Source organism: Conger conger, chromosome 12 (assembly GCF_963514075.1).
Source record: "Conger conger chromosome 12, fConCon1.1, whole genome shotgun sequence".
NCBI lineage: Eukaryota > Metazoa > Chordata > Actinopteri > Anguilliformes > Congridae > Conger > Conger conger.
The window spans coordinates 44,151,875-44,168,965 of NC_083771.1; the positions used below are offsets into that span (position 1 = coordinate 44,151,875).

General features: G+C 40.0%; 1 protein-coding gene across 1 annotated transcript in view; it reads left to right on the plus strand.

Moving 5' to 3' along the window:
• Positions 1 to 13,712: 13,712 nt before the first annotated feature.
• Positions 13,713 to 17,091, plus strand: part of LOC133141599 (uncharacterized) — a 39,095-nt gene continuing 35,716 nt past the window's right edge. The window contains exons 1-4 of the mRNA XM_061262165.1: positions 13,713 to 13,742; positions 14,823 to 14,912; positions 15,260 to 15,346; positions 16,703 to 16,771. Coding sequence (XP_061118149.1) covers positions 15,301 to 15,346; positions 16,703 to 16,771 — 115 coding nt within the window. The 5' untranslated portion in view covers positions 13,713 to 13,742; positions 14,823 to 14,912; positions 15,260 to 15,300. The remainder of the gene's footprint in view (positions 13,743 to 14,822; positions 14,913 to 15,259; positions 15,347 to 16,702; positions 16,772 to 17,091) is intronic.

The following is a 17,091-nucleotide window of genomic DNA, read 5'->3' on the forward strand; positions in this document are numbered from 1 at the left end:
GTATGTGTGAATGCATCAATTGCAATCAATCTGTACCAAGTGCTTTGGATGCAATAACATCATAACAGGAGGGAGTAACCAAACATGTAAAACATACGGCTCGGGGTTAGGGAGTCGACGTTTGCGTAGAATGAAGACGTATGTCAGGGTGGGAGGTAATACCCCTGGTCACCACCTGAGGGCTGAGGATCATTGATTTCACCTGATCCTCATTTACTTCAGCTCCGTGAAGTTGGCAACAATTAGACTTCCTGTACAGAAGTTCCGGTTTAAACTTCCTGTGATTTTCCGTCAAAATAAGAGCTGCTGAGTAACGTTAAATAATGAGAACATAGTTACCGCGTTTGCTGCGCTTCCTCACATAATTACCATTGTTTAAATTCATTGCTGATAGAACTTATAAAAGTCAGCAAGCAACTAGTTTGCTATTTGACTAGTTACTATATTGTAGGCCAAGCATAAATTGCTTGACCCTGTCGGTTCAATAACTGCTCATTTGCATACCTGCTTACTGTTTGAAAAAAATGTTGCCAAATATGAAGGGGCATAGATTAAATCTATGTATAATATATATAAAATTATACATTTATTATCTAAAATCATGTTCCGAGCAATTGATGCTGTATTTACAGTGTGGTAAGGGCATGCAATGCCATTGACTGTCAATTCACGACCAGCTCATTTGAATAGCCCATGACTCAAAAACTATAAATTGTTACCAAATGAAAAGGGTTATATATTTACTCTATATACCCATATCTTTAATATTCTACAGTCCTTTCTGTGAAATCCTGTTCCGAGCAATTGTTGCTGTGTTTCTAGTGTGGGGTGGCCATACGTTGCTATTGACTGTCAATTCACAAGCAGCTCATTTGCATAGCTGATAACTCAAAAACTATAAATTGTTTCAAAATGAAAGGGGGTATACATTTGTTAGCTGGACCCATATCTTTAATATTCTATAGTCCTTTCTGCAAAATCCTGTTCCAAGCAATTGTTGCTGTGTTTCTAGTGTGGGGAGGCCATACGTTGCCATAGACTGTAAATTGCCACCCAACTCATTTGCATAGCTTATAACTCAAAAACTATAAATTGTTTCAAAATGAAAGGGGGTGTACATTTGTTAGCTGGACCCATATCTTTAAGATTCTATAGTCCTTTCTGTGAAATCCTGTTCCGAGCAATTGTTGCTGTGTTTCTAGTGTGGGGTGGCCATACGTTGCCATAGACTGTCAATTGCCACCCAACTCATTTGCATAGCTCATAACTCAAAAACTATAAATTGTTTCAAAATGAAAGGGGATATACATTTGTTAGCTGGACCCATATCTTTAATATTCTATAGTCCTTTCTGCAAAATCCTGTTCCGAGCAATTGTTGCTGTGTTTCTAGTGTGGGGAGGCCATACGTTGCCATAGACTGTAAATTGCCACCCAACTCATTTGCATAGCTTATAACTCAAAAACTATGAATTGTTTCAAAATGAAAGGGGGTGTACATTTGTTAGCTGGACCCATATCTTTAATATTCTACAGTCCTTTCTGTGAAATCCTGTTCCGAGCAATTGTTGCTGTGTTTCTAGTGTGGGGTGGCCATACGTTGCCATAGACTGTCAATTGCCACCCAACTCATTTGCATAGCTCATAACTCAAAAACTATAAATTGTTTCAAAATGAAAGGGATATACATTTGTTAGCTGGACCCTTATCTTTAATATTCTACAGTCCTTTCTGCAAAATCCTGTTCCGAGCAATTGTTGCTGTGTTTCTAGTGTGAGGTGGCCATACGTTGCTATTGACTGTCAGTTGCCACCCAACTCATTTGCATAGCTGATAACTCAAAAACTAGAAATTGTTTCAAAATGAAAGGGATATACATTTGTTAGCTGGACCCATATCTTTAATATTCTACAGTCCTTTCTGCAAAATCCTGTTCCAAGCAATTGTTGCTGTGTTTCTAGTGTGGGGAGGCCATACGTTGCCATAGACTGTCAATTGCCACCCAGCTCATTTGCATAGCTGATGACTCAAAAACTATGAATTGTTTCAAAATAAAAGGGGGTATACATTTGTTAGTTGGACCCATATCTTTAATATTCTACAGTCCTTTCTGCAAAATCCTGTTCCGAGCAATTGTTGCTGTGTTTCTAGTGTGGGGAGGCCATACATTGCCATAGACTGTCAATTGCCACCCAACTCATTTGCATAGCTCATAACTCAAAAACTAGAAATTGTTTCAAAATGAAAGGGATATACATTTGTTAGTTGGACCCATATCTTTAATATTCTACAGTCCTTTCTGCAAAATCCTGTTCCGAGCAATTGTTGCTGTGTTTCTAGTGTGGGGAGGCCATACATTGCTATTGACTGTCAGTTGCCACCCAACTCATTTGCATAGCTGATAACTCAAAAACTAGAAATTGTTTCAAAATGAAAGGGATATACATTTGTTAGCTGGACCCATATCTTTAATATTCTACAGTCCTTTCTGCAAAATCCTGTTCCAAGCAATTGTTGCTGTGTTTCTAGTGTGGGGAGGCCATACGTTGCCATAGACTGTCAATTGCCACCCAGCTCATTTGCATAGCTGATGACTCAAAAACTATGAATTGTTTCAAAATGAAAGGGGGTATACATTTGTTAGTTGGACCCATATCTTTAATATTCTACAGTCCTTTCTGCAAAATCCTGTTCCGAGCAATTGTTGCTGTGTTTCTAGTGTGGGGAGGCCATACATTGCCATAGACTGTCAATTGCCACCCAACTCATTTGCATAGCTCATAACTCAAAAACTAGAAATTGTTTCAAAATGAAAGGGATATACATTTGTTAGTTGGACCCATATCTTTAATATTCTACAGTCCTTTCTGCAAAATCCTGTTCCGAGCAATTGTTGCTGTGTTTCTAGTGTGGGGAGGCCATACATTGCTATTGACTGTCAGTTGCCACCCAACTCATTTGCATAGCTGATAACTCAAAAACTATAAATTGTTTCAAAATGAAAGGGGGTATACATTTGTTAGTTGGACCCATATCTTTAATATTCTACAGTCCTTTCTGCAAAATCCTGTTCCGAGCAATTGTTGCTGTGTTTCTAGTGTGGGGAGGCCATACATTGCCATAGACTGTCAATTGCCACCCAACTCATTTGCATAGCTCATAACTCAAAAACTAGAAATTGTTTCAAAATGAAAGGGATATACATTTGTTAGTTGGACCCATATCTTTAATATTCTACAGTCCTTTCTGCAAAATCCTGTTCCGAGCAATTGTTGCTGTGTTTCTAGTGTGGGGAGGCCATACATTGCTATTGACTGTCAGTTGCCACCCAACTCATTTGCATAGCTGATAACTCAAAAACTAGAAATTGTTTCAAAATGAAAGGGATATACATTTGTTAGCTGGACCCATATCTTTAATATTCTACAGTCCTTTCTGCAAAATCCTGTTCCAAGCAATTGTTGCTGTGTTTCTAGTGTGGGGAGGCCATACGTTGCCATAGACTGTCAATTGCCACCCAGCTCATTTGCATAGCTGATGACTCAAAAACTATGAATTGTTTCAAAATGAAAGGGGGTATACATTTGTTAGTTGGACCCATATCTTTAATATTCTATAGTCCTTTCTGCAAAATCCTGTTCCGAGCAATTGTTGCTGTGTTTCTAGTGTGGGGAGGCCATACATTGCCATAGACTGTCAATTGCCACCCAACTCATTTGCATAGCTCATAACTCAAAAACTAGAAATTGTTTCAAAATGAAAGGGATATACATTTGTTAGTTGGACCCATATCTTTAATATTCTACAGTCCTTTCTGCAAAATCCTGTTCCGAGCAATTGTTGCTGTGTTTCTAGTGTGGGGAGGCCATACATTGCTATTGACTGTCAGTTGCCACCCAACTCATTTGCATAGCTGATAACTCAAAAACTAGAAATTGTTTCAAAATGAAAGGGATATACATTTGTTAGCTGGACCCATATCTTTAATATTCTACAGTCCTTTCTGCAAAATCCTGTTCCAAGCAATTGTTGCTGTGTTTCTAGTGTGGGGAGGCCATACGTTGCCATAGACTGTCAATTGCCACCCAGCTCATTTGCATAGCTGATGACTCAAAAACTATGAATTGTTTCAAAATGAAAGGGGGTATACATTTGTTAGTTGGACCCATATCTTTAATATTCTACAGTCCTTTCTGCAAAATCCTGTTCCGAGCAATTGTTGCTGTGTTTCTAGTGTGGGGAGGCCATACATTGCCATAGACTGTCAATTGCCACCCAACTCATTTGCATAGCTCATAACTCAAAAACTAGAAATTGTTTCAAAATGAAAGGGATATACATTTGTTAGTTGGACCCATATCTTTAATATTCTACAGTCCTTTCTGCAAAATCCTGTTCCGAGCAATTGTTGCTGTGTTTCTAGTGTGGGGAGGCCATACATTGCTATTGACTGTCAGTTGCCACCCAACTCATTTGCATAGCTGATAACTCAAAAACTATAAATTGTTTCAAAATGAAAGGGGGTATACATTTGTTAGTTGGACCCATATCTTTAATATTCTACAGTCCTTTCTGCAAAATCCTGTTCCGAGCAATTGTTGCTGTGTTTCTAGTGTGGGGAGGCCATACATTGCTATTGACTGTCAGTTGCCACCCAACTCATTTGCATACCTCATAACTCAAAAACTATAAATTGTTTCAAAATGAAAGGGGGTATACATTTGTTAGTTGGACCCATATCTTTAATATTCTACAGTCCTTTCTGCAAAATCCTGTTCCGAGCAATTGTTGCTGTGTTTCTAGTGTGGGGAGGCCATACATTGCTATTGACTGTCAATTGCCACCCAACTCATTTGCATAGCTCATAACTCAAAAACTATGAATTGTTTCAAAATGAAAGGGGGTATACATTTGTTAGCTGGACCCATATCTTTAATATGAAACAGTCCTTTCTGTGAAATCCTGTTCACAGCAATTGTTGCTGTGTGTCAGGTGCAGGGTGGGCATTCATTGCTATAGACTGTCAATTCACAAGCTGCTCATTATAGACCTATATACCCAGGGATAAACCCAAACCATGCAACTTTACAATGAAATTAAAGTCAAATCAACTTTATTTGTGTTGCACATTTCACGCTATATTTGTCAGTACATGCTTTAGAGCAGTGCTTCTCAACCAGGAATTTATTAATTGATTTATTTAATTTAGGGCATTTTTGGTGGTATGATTGGTTCAGTTATTAAATTAGTTGTTTCAGTTTCTGGTTACAACAAAAACCTTCTGGCAAGACTAGAGTTGAGAAACACAGCTTTAGCGCAAGCCCCAGCCTTTCCCCCCACAAAAGCAAGCCTTGGGCAACAGTGGCAAGGAAAAACTTCCAAGGTGGAGAAGGAAGAATCCTTGGGAGGAACCAGACTTAAGTGGGGGGCCCATCCTCCTCTGGCTGGCTTACGGGTGACAATGATGGTCAGATAAAACAATGAACAATGAATTATGAACAATTTGTTCATGTGATGGGTTTTGAATGTGTGTGAGATTGGCAGGGTGCAGATGAAGGAGGTGGCGGTCCTGGGGCAGTATGTGGGGGGTGTCTCAGAGCTGCAGTATGATTGTGATGAAGACAAGGGGGAAAAAAATGACAATATGGCAGTGGGAAGTAAGTAGGGACACAAATGGGACTTGGAAACAAACCGAGGCCTTAATTGTAAGGAGGATTTACTGTTGGGCTAATTCTAATGAGTATTTAATTTTAAGTTAAGTCATCCAGGACAACCTTTCGCATTTTACTTGGACTGCAATTTAACTGATTACTATCAAGTATTATACTTTTTGAAAACACAAACGTAAAGTCCACAGCTGCCCATCTAACTGACCTGGAAAGGAAGGACATTGGTGAGCATATTCAAAAACAAAATTTACTGGATGTAGTTTTCCTGTAATGCCAAAATACTGTAAAGATAAATAGAGTGAGAGACGGTCAAGAACTGCTAATAAAGATGAGTTGTGGTGCTTCAGTGAATCCATTAATATTGCTTTTAAAAATATTTTTCCCTCTAATATCCTGCAATGTTCCATTGTAATATGAATCATGGTCCAATGTAACAAATCTAAATTCACTGGAACAAGGACAAATTTAAATCTCCACCAATTTCTTTTTAAATTTGGTAAATTTGGCAAGACCTCAATTGTCTTGCAGTACAAACTATACAGTTCCTGGCTAACAAATGTAGAGGGGACTGCAAGAATTATTTTTTCGGGTACTGTTCTGATTAAAAATGACAGGTATGTGTTTATAATGGAATCATTTAGCCAATTGTTTCCAGGATTTCACAGAAAGGACTGTAGAATATTACAGATATGGGTATATAGAGTAAATGTATACCCCAGTGGAGGCTGGTGACTTCCAGAATTGAGGAGGCCATTTTTTTCCGCTTGCTCACTTCACTCGCGATGGAATGTTCCCTGTTCTCTTATCTGTCTTTGTGCTGGCCAAAGGCATACTATTTGGAGTGTAAGCTACAGTCAGAAAGTTCTGGCTGATGAAATTCATTGTGCAGAGCTTAGCCTTGTGCCTTCCTGAAGAAATGACATTGCTGTAAGTCTATGAGCCTGCCTGATAATTAAGCTGAGAAATGACATTTGGATGTAATATAAATGCCAAGTGAACATGTGTAAAAGGCATGAATTTTAATTATGTAGTTAAAAACAATTTTGTTTAGCTTACATTTTTCATTCTTCTACAGCTTCAACATGTAATCACCAATTTAATCAAGTTTAGCATATAAAAAAGATAAGATAACACTTTCTTTATCATATGTAGTTTTATTCAATATATTTAATATAAAATATGTAAAAATATGGTTCCAGTTGGCTTTATCTAACGTTAACGTTATCCACTAGAGGGCAGCACTCTATTCGTATTTAGAGTGAATAGAGTGAATCCTCACAGAGCAACAATTCAGTAATTTGATATGGAAGATTATTAAATTGACTTGTAATAAAACGAAATGGACTACATTAAAAATAAAACTGTTCAATAAATCCCAAATGGTGTCTAACATGACCTATTGAATGTCATTCTCACTCCCTAGTATCTGGAATCTGCATATCTCCAGCCCAAGATCTCAAATTGCGCTAGAATCTCGCCGACTTCCGAGGTAGTTTTAAGCAAAAGTGTTTGGCCAAATGAGCTATAAACTCCAGGGATGATAGCCAGGGGTGTTCTCTAAATTTGATAGGACACTCGTAGCCACTATGGCGAGTGTTTGTTTGACTGAAGTGACTAGCGAATTCTCAAAATGGCTTCTGTGTTGAATAGGAAAGGAAAGGATAGTTGATTCCAAATGAACCAGTAGCATGTGATTGGACGAACAAAATGTCAATCTTTCAGCCCTAGACACAATGCATGGTGAGGCCAGGCCTCCGTTGCCCACCCATTTTCAGTGATCTGGCCAATCACATATTGGCATGAAAAAAAATGCATTACATTGACTTCTATGAAAAGCTAATTTCCTAGGGGAGGCCTGGCCTCCCTTAATACAAACTGATAGGGAAATCTGGCCTGTTGCTTTACAATTGCAATATTGGGTTTTAGCCATGGGAAAATTTAGATTTATGAACAAAACTAAAATAATATGAATATAAAAAATAAAAAATATGTTTTTTGTTAAAATAAATAAATAAAATAATTATATTTATTGTTTTTTTTTAATCTCTCTCTTCTCTCAAATTATTGGGGAGGCCAGGCCTCCTCCACCTCTATGGAGGAGCCTCCACTGGTATACCCCCTTTCATTTTGAAACAATTTATAGTTTTTGAGTTATCAGCTATGCAAATGAGCTGCTTGTGAATTGACAGTCAATAGCAATGTATTACATTATTGGCATTTAGCAGACGCTCTTATCCAGAGCAACGTACAACAAAGTGCAAACCCATAACCAGGGATAAGTTCGCTGAAAGACCCTAGAGGGAAGTACAATTTCAACTGCTACCTGTACAACAAAGATAAGGACGAGGGCCTTATTTTTTTTTTGAGAACAAATTAACAAACAAACAGAGTAAAAGTGACCAAAGTGAACTATCCAAACACTGCTTACCTAGCCAACTAAAAATACCGATAGACAAAGCACATCACAGAGACAACAATTAAGGTTCACAGGGAGGTAGGGAGGGATGGGGAGAGGTGCTGCTTGAAGAGGTGCGTCTTCAGCTTGCGCTTGAAGGTGGGGAGAGATTCTACAGTTCTGACCTCAACGGGGAGTTCGTTCCACCACCGTGGAGCCAGAACAGACAGTAGTCGTGAGCGTGAGGTGGAGGTTCAGAGAGGGGGAGGTGCCAAGCAGCCTGTGGAGGCTGAACGAAGAGGTCTGGCAGGGGTGTAGGGTCTGATGATTTTTTGTAGATAAGCTGGGGAAGACCCTTTAACTGCTTGGAAGGCTAGCACCAATGTTTTGAATTTGATGCGAGCCATGACAGGCAGCCAGTGGAGGGAAGTAAGCAGGGGGGTGACGTGTGAGTATTTGGGAAGGTTGAAGACCAGACGAGCTGCTGCATTCTGGATGAGTTGGAGGGGTCTGATGGCGGACGCTGGGAGGCCAGCCAAGAGGGAATTGCAGTAGTCCAGGCGGGACAGAACCATCGCTTGGACCAGGAGCTGGGTCGAGTAGGGGGTGAGAAAGGGGCAGATTCTCTGTATGTTGTATAGGAAGAACCTGCAAGACCGGGTCACCGCTGCAATGTTCTCGGAAAGGGACAGTCTGCTGTCCATCACCACACCGAGGTTCCTTGCACTGGGTGACGGCGTGAGTGTGGTATCCCCGAGGGAAATGGAGAGATCCAGATGGGGAGAGGTTTTAGCAGGGATGAATATCATTTCAGTCTTGCCTGGGTTGAGCTTTAGATGGTGGTTGTCCATCCAGCTCTGGATGTCCCTCAGGCAAGCAGAGATACGGGCTGAAACCTGCGTATCAGACGGCGGGAATGAGACGAAGAGTTGGGTATCGTCCGCGTAGCAGTGGTAGGATAGCCCATGTGCAGTGATCACAGGGCCAAGGGAGCGAGTGTAAAGAGAAAAAAGAAGCGGGCCTAGGACTGAGCCCTGGGGAACTCCTGTGGCGAGGGGCCGAGGTGTCGATACCGAACCAGCCCAGGCAACCTGGAAGGAGCGACCAGAGAGGTAGGACTCAATCCAGTCCAGGGCTGTGCCACAGATGCCCGTTGCTGAGAGGGCAGATAGGAGGATGGAGTGATCCACAGTGTCGAAGGCAGCAGAGAGATCTAGAAGAATGAGGACAGATGAGAGGGAGGCTGCTCGTGCGGCATGGAGTGACTCACTGACGGAGAGCAGCGCGGTCTCTGTCGAGTGGCCCGATCTGAAGCCAGACTGATGGGGGTCTAGCACGTATGGCCACCCCACACTAGAAACACAGCAACAATTGCTCGGACCAGGATTTCACAGAAAGGACTGTAGAATATTAAAGATATGGGTCCAGCTAACAAAGGTATACCCCCTTTCATTTTGAAACAATTCATAGTTTTTGAGTTATCAGCTATGCAAATGAGCTGGGTGGCAATTGACAGTCTATGGCAACGTATGGCCTCCCCACACTAGAAACACAGCAACAATTGCTCGGAACAGGATTTTGCAGAAAGGACTGTAGAATATTAAAGATATGGGTCCAACTAACAAATGTATACCCCCTTTCATTTTGAAACAATTTATAGTTTTTGAGTTATCAGCTATGCAAATGAGCTGGGTGGCAATTGACAGTCTATGGCAACGTATGGCCTCCCCACACTAGAAACACAGCAACAATTGCTCGGAACAGGATTTTGCAGAAAGGACTGTAGAATATTAAAGATATGGGTCCAAATAACAAATGTATACCCCCTTTCATTTTGAAACAATTCATAGTTTTTCAGTTATGAGCTATGCAAATGAGTTGGGTGGCAACTGACAGTCTATGGCAATGCATGCCCATACCACACCTGACAGACAGCAACAACAGGTGGCAAACAGTTTTTATTGAAATTTGTGCACAATTGTATATTCTCTGCAAATACATCACAATCATATCCAACTGTATTAATTTAACAATTAAAATGGACAAAATTACAGTTCATAAATAATTTTATTCACCGAACTTTTATTTTGATAAATGCGAACCGGAAGTCTCCAATTGTGGCCAGCAACATTTGCCAACTTCACGCAGCTCTTATGTAGACCTAATGATGAAGATCAAGATGAGAGCTCTCTGTTTGTTTCTGTCGTTGATCTGCGCTATCAGGACCGAAGGTAATTGACAAGTGATAGTACGGCGATAACTGGTATTTTATAGGAACAATATGTCATATAACATTTAAACGAATTTTTCCAGATTTTCTGGAATTAATCATCTCTGTATGTCGACACGCTATTAACCTAGGAATTAAAAACGTTTCGATCGCTACATCATTATTTCCGCGTTATTCCATGATTTCCGTTCCATTGTTAATTTAGTTTCATTTTTCATTATTTTCCTGTTTGTTTATTCCTCTATTAACAGAACAAATGTTGCCTATTGCTATGTGACATATATTCTAAATTATGTTTCGTTTCATAGCGTGCTCATGAAATAAAACGAATACCAAGGAATTTCTAGGTTTTTGCAGTGCACGTATTCTTACGGAATTTCAAAGTGATCTGTTCTGGTCTCAGGTTTTTCCGTGCGAGGTCCTACGATGGCACTACGAGTCCAGCTGGGGTCGTCTGTGACGTTGCCCTGCTCTGTGGATACCCCAATACCTCTGCATGAGCTGGAGGTGCAGTGGATGAGGGAATCTGGAAGCCTGGTGCATCTGTTCCTGGGAGGAAAGATCCGGACAGAATCACAGAGCCCAGCGTACAGGGGCAGGGCCGAGTTTTTCACTGTAGAAATCTCCAAAGGAAACTTCTCTCTGCTGCTTAGGAATGTAACCACCGAAGAAAAAGGGATGTACAAGTGTGTAGTTCACTCTGAACACGAGTCTAGTGAAACAAATGTGACAATAGATACTGGTAAGTAGCCCCACCACATTTTATACATGCGGTCTAACATTTTGAGAAGTATAATAATAATTAATTGTTATTTAGCTTTTTATCCAAAGCAACTTACAGTTGACTAAGCAGAGGACAATGCCCCCTGTAGCAATGCAGGGTTAGGGCCTTGCTCAAGTGCCCAACAGCTGCGTGGATCTTCTTGTGGCTACACTGGGGCTTATTGTGGCTACATTAGGCTACAGGCTACTTATTTCAATGGTGCATTCAATTTATTGGACAACAAACTGAATTTGTCATTTTGCTGAAAATGAAATGAACAGGAAGTATTATTTTACATGCATAATGGAGCATGAAGGTGAAATTTGCCACACCCTGTAAAAAATAAATGGCAAAAAAAAGTTACTTGCGTTTTTCAGAATGGCTGGTGGTGACTGGTGCAGACGTGCCTGTATTTGCAAATGCTGGTGAAGATGTGATTCTGAAATGCTCAGTGGACACCCATGTTCCTCTTGGAGAGTTACAAGTAGAGTGGACAAAGACAAATGAAGAAATCCTGGTGCTGCTGTTTATGGCGGGGCAGGACAGACCGGAGTCACAGCCTGAGAGATTCAGCGGGCGTGCTGAGTTCTTCAGTGAGGAGATTCCCAAAGGCAACTTCTCAATGAAACTGAGGGATGTAAAAACTGAAGACAAAGGGGAATTCATGTGCACAGTCCATACAGACAGAGAATCAGTCAATGCAACGGCATACGTACAAGAACTGGGTAAGGAATGTGATCACATACTAATTCATTCCAAATATTACATTTACCAGAAAAGGGGAAAAAACATAGAGTGTAATGTTTTAATAGTGAAATAAGCATGTTTCTCATCCAGTATGTTTTGTCATTACTGACTAACATTCAAATAGTAATCATTAAAACATTTCAGTCAAGCAAAAAATGTATGTAAATAATGTCAGTCATCCATAAACCATACAACAATATTGCAGTGTACTGAGCATGAAACATCTTCATGAAGCAATATTTTGGTGATGCATGCAGATCTTCAAGTTATAAAACTATAGGCCTATACTTCAGTCTGAAATCTGTGTTTTTTTTTTGTTAAGGACACTTCACCATGGGTTGGTAGGGGAGACTTACGATTTTTTAAATAATAAGTGGAGTTCTAGGACAGTACAGGTCAACCAGTGCAGTACAGTACAAGCAAAGGTTGCCGCCATGAAATGTTACACATTGCTCGATAAACTGTACAAAATCTGCGATGATGCCCCTTAACTACTAAAGTAAAAATGCCCTGCCCTCACATATGCCAATAATTAAAGCCTTGGTATTCATATCCATCCCTCACTCCAGTTCAATGCCCTAAACAACTTTCAAAATATTTTTCAACAAATAGAGGCTGATCTCCAGAAATGGTTCCATCTTTCCTCAACCCCCATAAGATAAATATTGGACCACCCCCCCCTAGAGATACTTTAATGTAAAATTTTATTTGGAAAGGCAAACATCCCAAAATTAAACTAGAAACCATCCAACACAAAACATTACCTGGAGGGCTGTCTCTACCACTCAATTACAACTTGGATAGATCCCAATCCAAGGTCTGCCGACATATCGAAGAAAGGCTGGTATATCAGACTTCAGGATGTTATTCACTCGACTATTCCTCTGTGACAAGCTCTTCTAAGCTCTTCTGCGTTTTGAGCCCACAACCTCATATCTTCTCACATCTTTTTGGGGAAAAAGTCAAGAAACATACAAATGCAATCTGCAAATAGTCATTTAGCCACTCCCATTTTTCATAACTACACTGTTAACAGACTCCTGTCTTGACATTATAACCACTGGATATAATGAGCACATCTTACTCAGTCCTCACTGTGCTGACCGGTTTGGGAATAAAAAGTTCTAAAAACACATTTTCCTTACAGAGGAAGAAGAAATAGGACAAAATCATGCCTTTTCCAACAATGCCACCTGACATTCTTCTGTTCAGCCTTTGATTCATTTTACTCTTTGTCACAGGTTTTTCCAATTGGCATATAAGCACCCTGGTTTTATCTATGGCTGCTGCAGTTTTTGCAGTTTTTATCGGCATTCCTGTTCTTCGATGTATACAAAATGAAGGTAGGTGTGAACTCACTTCATATCATTTCCCAGTGAATGTATGTTAAAATACAGCTCTTGCTGTATTTTGCAGTATTTTTCATGAAATATATACATATATACAGTATATTTAAATGTGCACAAATGGACTGGGAATTGATGGAAGAATACTCTGCACCTAGTCAAATCCACATATTGTTATTTACCATTATTGTGGTAGTCTTATCAAATAGCTTATTTCATTTTTATGAATTTACACTCAGTGAACACTTTATCAGGTATTTATTAGACTTATTTTTTTTATTTCTACTGCTGTAGCCTATCCACGTAGAGTTATTGTGTGTTGTGTGGTCAGAGCTGCTCTTCTGCATACCACTGTTGTAATGTGTGGTTATTTGCGTTACTGTCACCTTGCTGTCAGCTTTGACCAGTCTGGCCATTCTCCTCTGACATCACTCATTAACAGGGCATTTCTGTCAGTGGATTTTTTTTTGTTTGTTTTTGCACCATTCTTTGCAAACCTGTGAATTCACATTCTGTGTAAATCCCAGGCGATCAACAGTTTCTGCGATACTGAAACCACCATGTCTGCCGCCAACAATCATTCCACGGTCAAAGTAAATTTTTTTCCTCATTCTGATGGTTGATTTGAACATTAACTGAAGCTCCTGACCTGTATCTACATGATTGCACTGCTGCCACACAATTGGCTGATTATATAATCGCATGAATAAGTAGGTGTAATAAAGTAAAAATGTTCCTGATAAAGTTCTAAGTGAGTGTATAGTGCCTGCAATTAATTACGGGAGCTTGAGGCAAGGGAACTGTGAGAGCACTTATTTGTGATGATATTTAAAAGATATGAATGGTTCATTGACGCAAGCAATTTTTCTGAATCTTAAGAGCACAATTTTGTGAAATAGGGAATTTGACTTGCACACACTGTTTCTACTGCCTTCAGACTGAAAAGTCCTATTTTTTATTTTATTTTTGCATTTGAGCCAATTAGCTCTACTTTGACCTATAATCTAATTGTAATCAAACCAATTATGTAAGTTCTTGAGACATTCTAGAAAGAGAAGGTAACCCAGCCTCTGAGAATATAAACAACCGGGCATATTGGTTATAAAATACATTTTAATCCGTGGTGGCGCAACAGGCTAAGATGCAGTGAACCTTGCTGTTGCGGTTCAGTTCATTGCAGTTGCACACCGCACGGCCAAAAGGATGAGTTTGGCCGGGTCACGGGGAGCGGCATAATTGGCTCGCCGCTCCGAGGGAGGGGGGAGGACTCAGCGGGGGGAGGCTCGCCACATACAACAACAGCCCCGATCGCCTCGGAGTCACAGTCACATGGAGACGATGCGGCCTGGAGAAGAAGGCGTGTCGCTCTCCGGATCGTTAGATCCGTTCGTGCTGCTGGGGGACGTGATCGTATGTGTGCGGTGTATCCTCGATAACATGCATAATTGATATAGATAGGGTACAATTGCCAACAAAATTAGGAGAAAAGGCGAAAGATCTGAAATAAATTCATAAAAGAAAATACATTTTATATTTTAGGGAATTCCTCATATTCCCTAAATACTTATCTTAGCACTGTTATGACCCAGCACATGATTAATAAAAATATTGTTCCATAGCTCAAATAATGTGTGCAAGAACATGTGTGTTAATTCTGATTTTTTCTTACTTAGATGAAAGCAACAGGGCTCTGTATTACATCCACGTCTCAGTTCCATGCATCCTGATATCCATCGCATTCGCCTTATGGGGTACAATTGAAGGTAAGTCTGCCTGCTTTGCTTTGTGCAGCTATTTCTAAGAGTGTTCATGTTGTGATCCTTGACTATGGAGAGTGTAGACATGCAATCCTCCCCAAAACACCCGCCTGAGTATTTTAACACCACAGACTCCTCTGCATCAGCTGCAGAGATTGCAGCCTCAGTGTGAATGCACAGATTAATAAGAAACCACTAATCACTTGACCGTTACCATACTTTCTGCAGGGTCCCGCGGAGTAGCCATTCCAAACTGTGGAGAAAATAAGTGAAAAGAATAAAACTGATAAGTAAGAAATACAGAGCTGCAGTCTTGGCACTGCTTGTGTTCTGATGTCCATTTTATTTTGCAGGTTCCTTTCGAGAGGCTTATGTTTGCTCTGTTATAAATTTCATGAGGATCCTAAGGATATTTAAGATGTCTCCATATAAACCTCCTGGTATGTTTTTATTTCATAATGCAGTAGTTTATTATCATAATGACACAATTCTGCCTCCTACATCACAATATTTTATGTCCATATCCAATATTTTTTTCTTAGCTTAAAAATGAAGGCTTATCAAAAGTCCTTCATAGTGAGGCATTCTGTTTAGTTAGCTAATTTTAAACCAGCACGAAGACCAGAGAGCTGTCTTTGGGAGAAAAGCAAGCCATTTTGAAGCTTAGAAAAGTGAGGAAATCGATCAGAGCCATTGCACAAGCACAATCTCCACAGGGCAGGGGTGAAGGTATCTCAATCAACCGTTCGAAAAAGACTTAGTGAGCAGCAATATGGAGACTATACCACAAGATGCAACGGAAGGCAAGATTACAATTTGGAAATAAGTACAGAGATGAACCAATCACCTAACCTTTTTTGGAGAAGTAAGCCCTTTGAAATTTATCGTCCTATTGTCAACCAGAATGTTCTCCTTGTAGTGCATCACGAGGATAACCACTTATCCTTATCCCTCCACTATAACTCATGATCCACAGTTTGCACCGCTGGCCTCCAGGCAAGACAATGCAAATATTTGACTAACGTTAGGTTCACTTAAATTAGAATGCCTTTTACGGACTCTGAGACTATTTCTGGTTATATTCATGTAGCATTATCTAGCTAGCCAGTTGTTTTCATAAGGACATTATAGTTGTGCTTTTATCCTAACTTGGCTAGCTATCAAGCAAAAATGATCATTGGATAAGTCAGCGTTCTTACCTTAGCTATCAACACTTGGTAAATGGTTGCCATTTATATAGCGCCTTTTTCCAAAGTGCTGTACAATTGATGCTTCACATTCACCCATTCATAAACACACTCACACACCAACGGCAATTGACTGCCATGTAAGGCACCAACCAGCTCATCAGGAGCATTTGGGGGTTAGGTGTCTTGCTCAGGGACACTTCGACACAGCCCTGGCAGGGGATCGAACCGGCAACACTCCAACTGCCTGACGACTGCTCTTACTGCCTGAGCCATGTCGCATACTAATACTTGATATACGATGTTAGCTAGCTTGTGAAAATTCAGTCTCCCAAGATAAGCGCGTATCATGGAAGTAGCCATGGTAACAAACAATAATGTGTGGAACGTGGGAGCACGGTCTGTCAATCATAGCTAATTCACCGTTCCTGTTACCACACCAAGACAGTTTTGGTAAACTTTTATTGCGGGAAATTTAGGCTTCGAAAAATATGTTTTAAAATAAAAAAGTACACATTGTTTTTCGTTATTTTTGCCTAAAGACAACTGGCAAGTGTCACATTCAAACCACCATGTAACTTTTTTTAAATGACTGGTTTCTTTTTACAGGTTACATTAGACTCTCGAAATTGGCTGTGCCATTGGAGATGTTTGTCATTGCAGCAGGGTTAAATTCTGGTAAGTACATACTGCATATAATTATTTTAGCACCTTTACAAGGTGCATTGCATTTTCTTTATTATATGACATGGTTTAAAATGTAAACAAGTTGTCAGGATGATTTTTAACATTTGAATAATTTATTATTCCTTCAGCTGTGTATGGCTTTGCTGAAGTAGACCAGATTATTATGGTAGCAGGGTTGTAGTTAGGGTCCCCCATTCGACTGGAATTTTTGAGGTCCCTCTCCAGCTGTGGGATAATATATACAGTACTGTGCAGAAGTCTTAGGCACCCTATACTTTATTATATATATGTTTATTTTTTTGTGTGTGTTA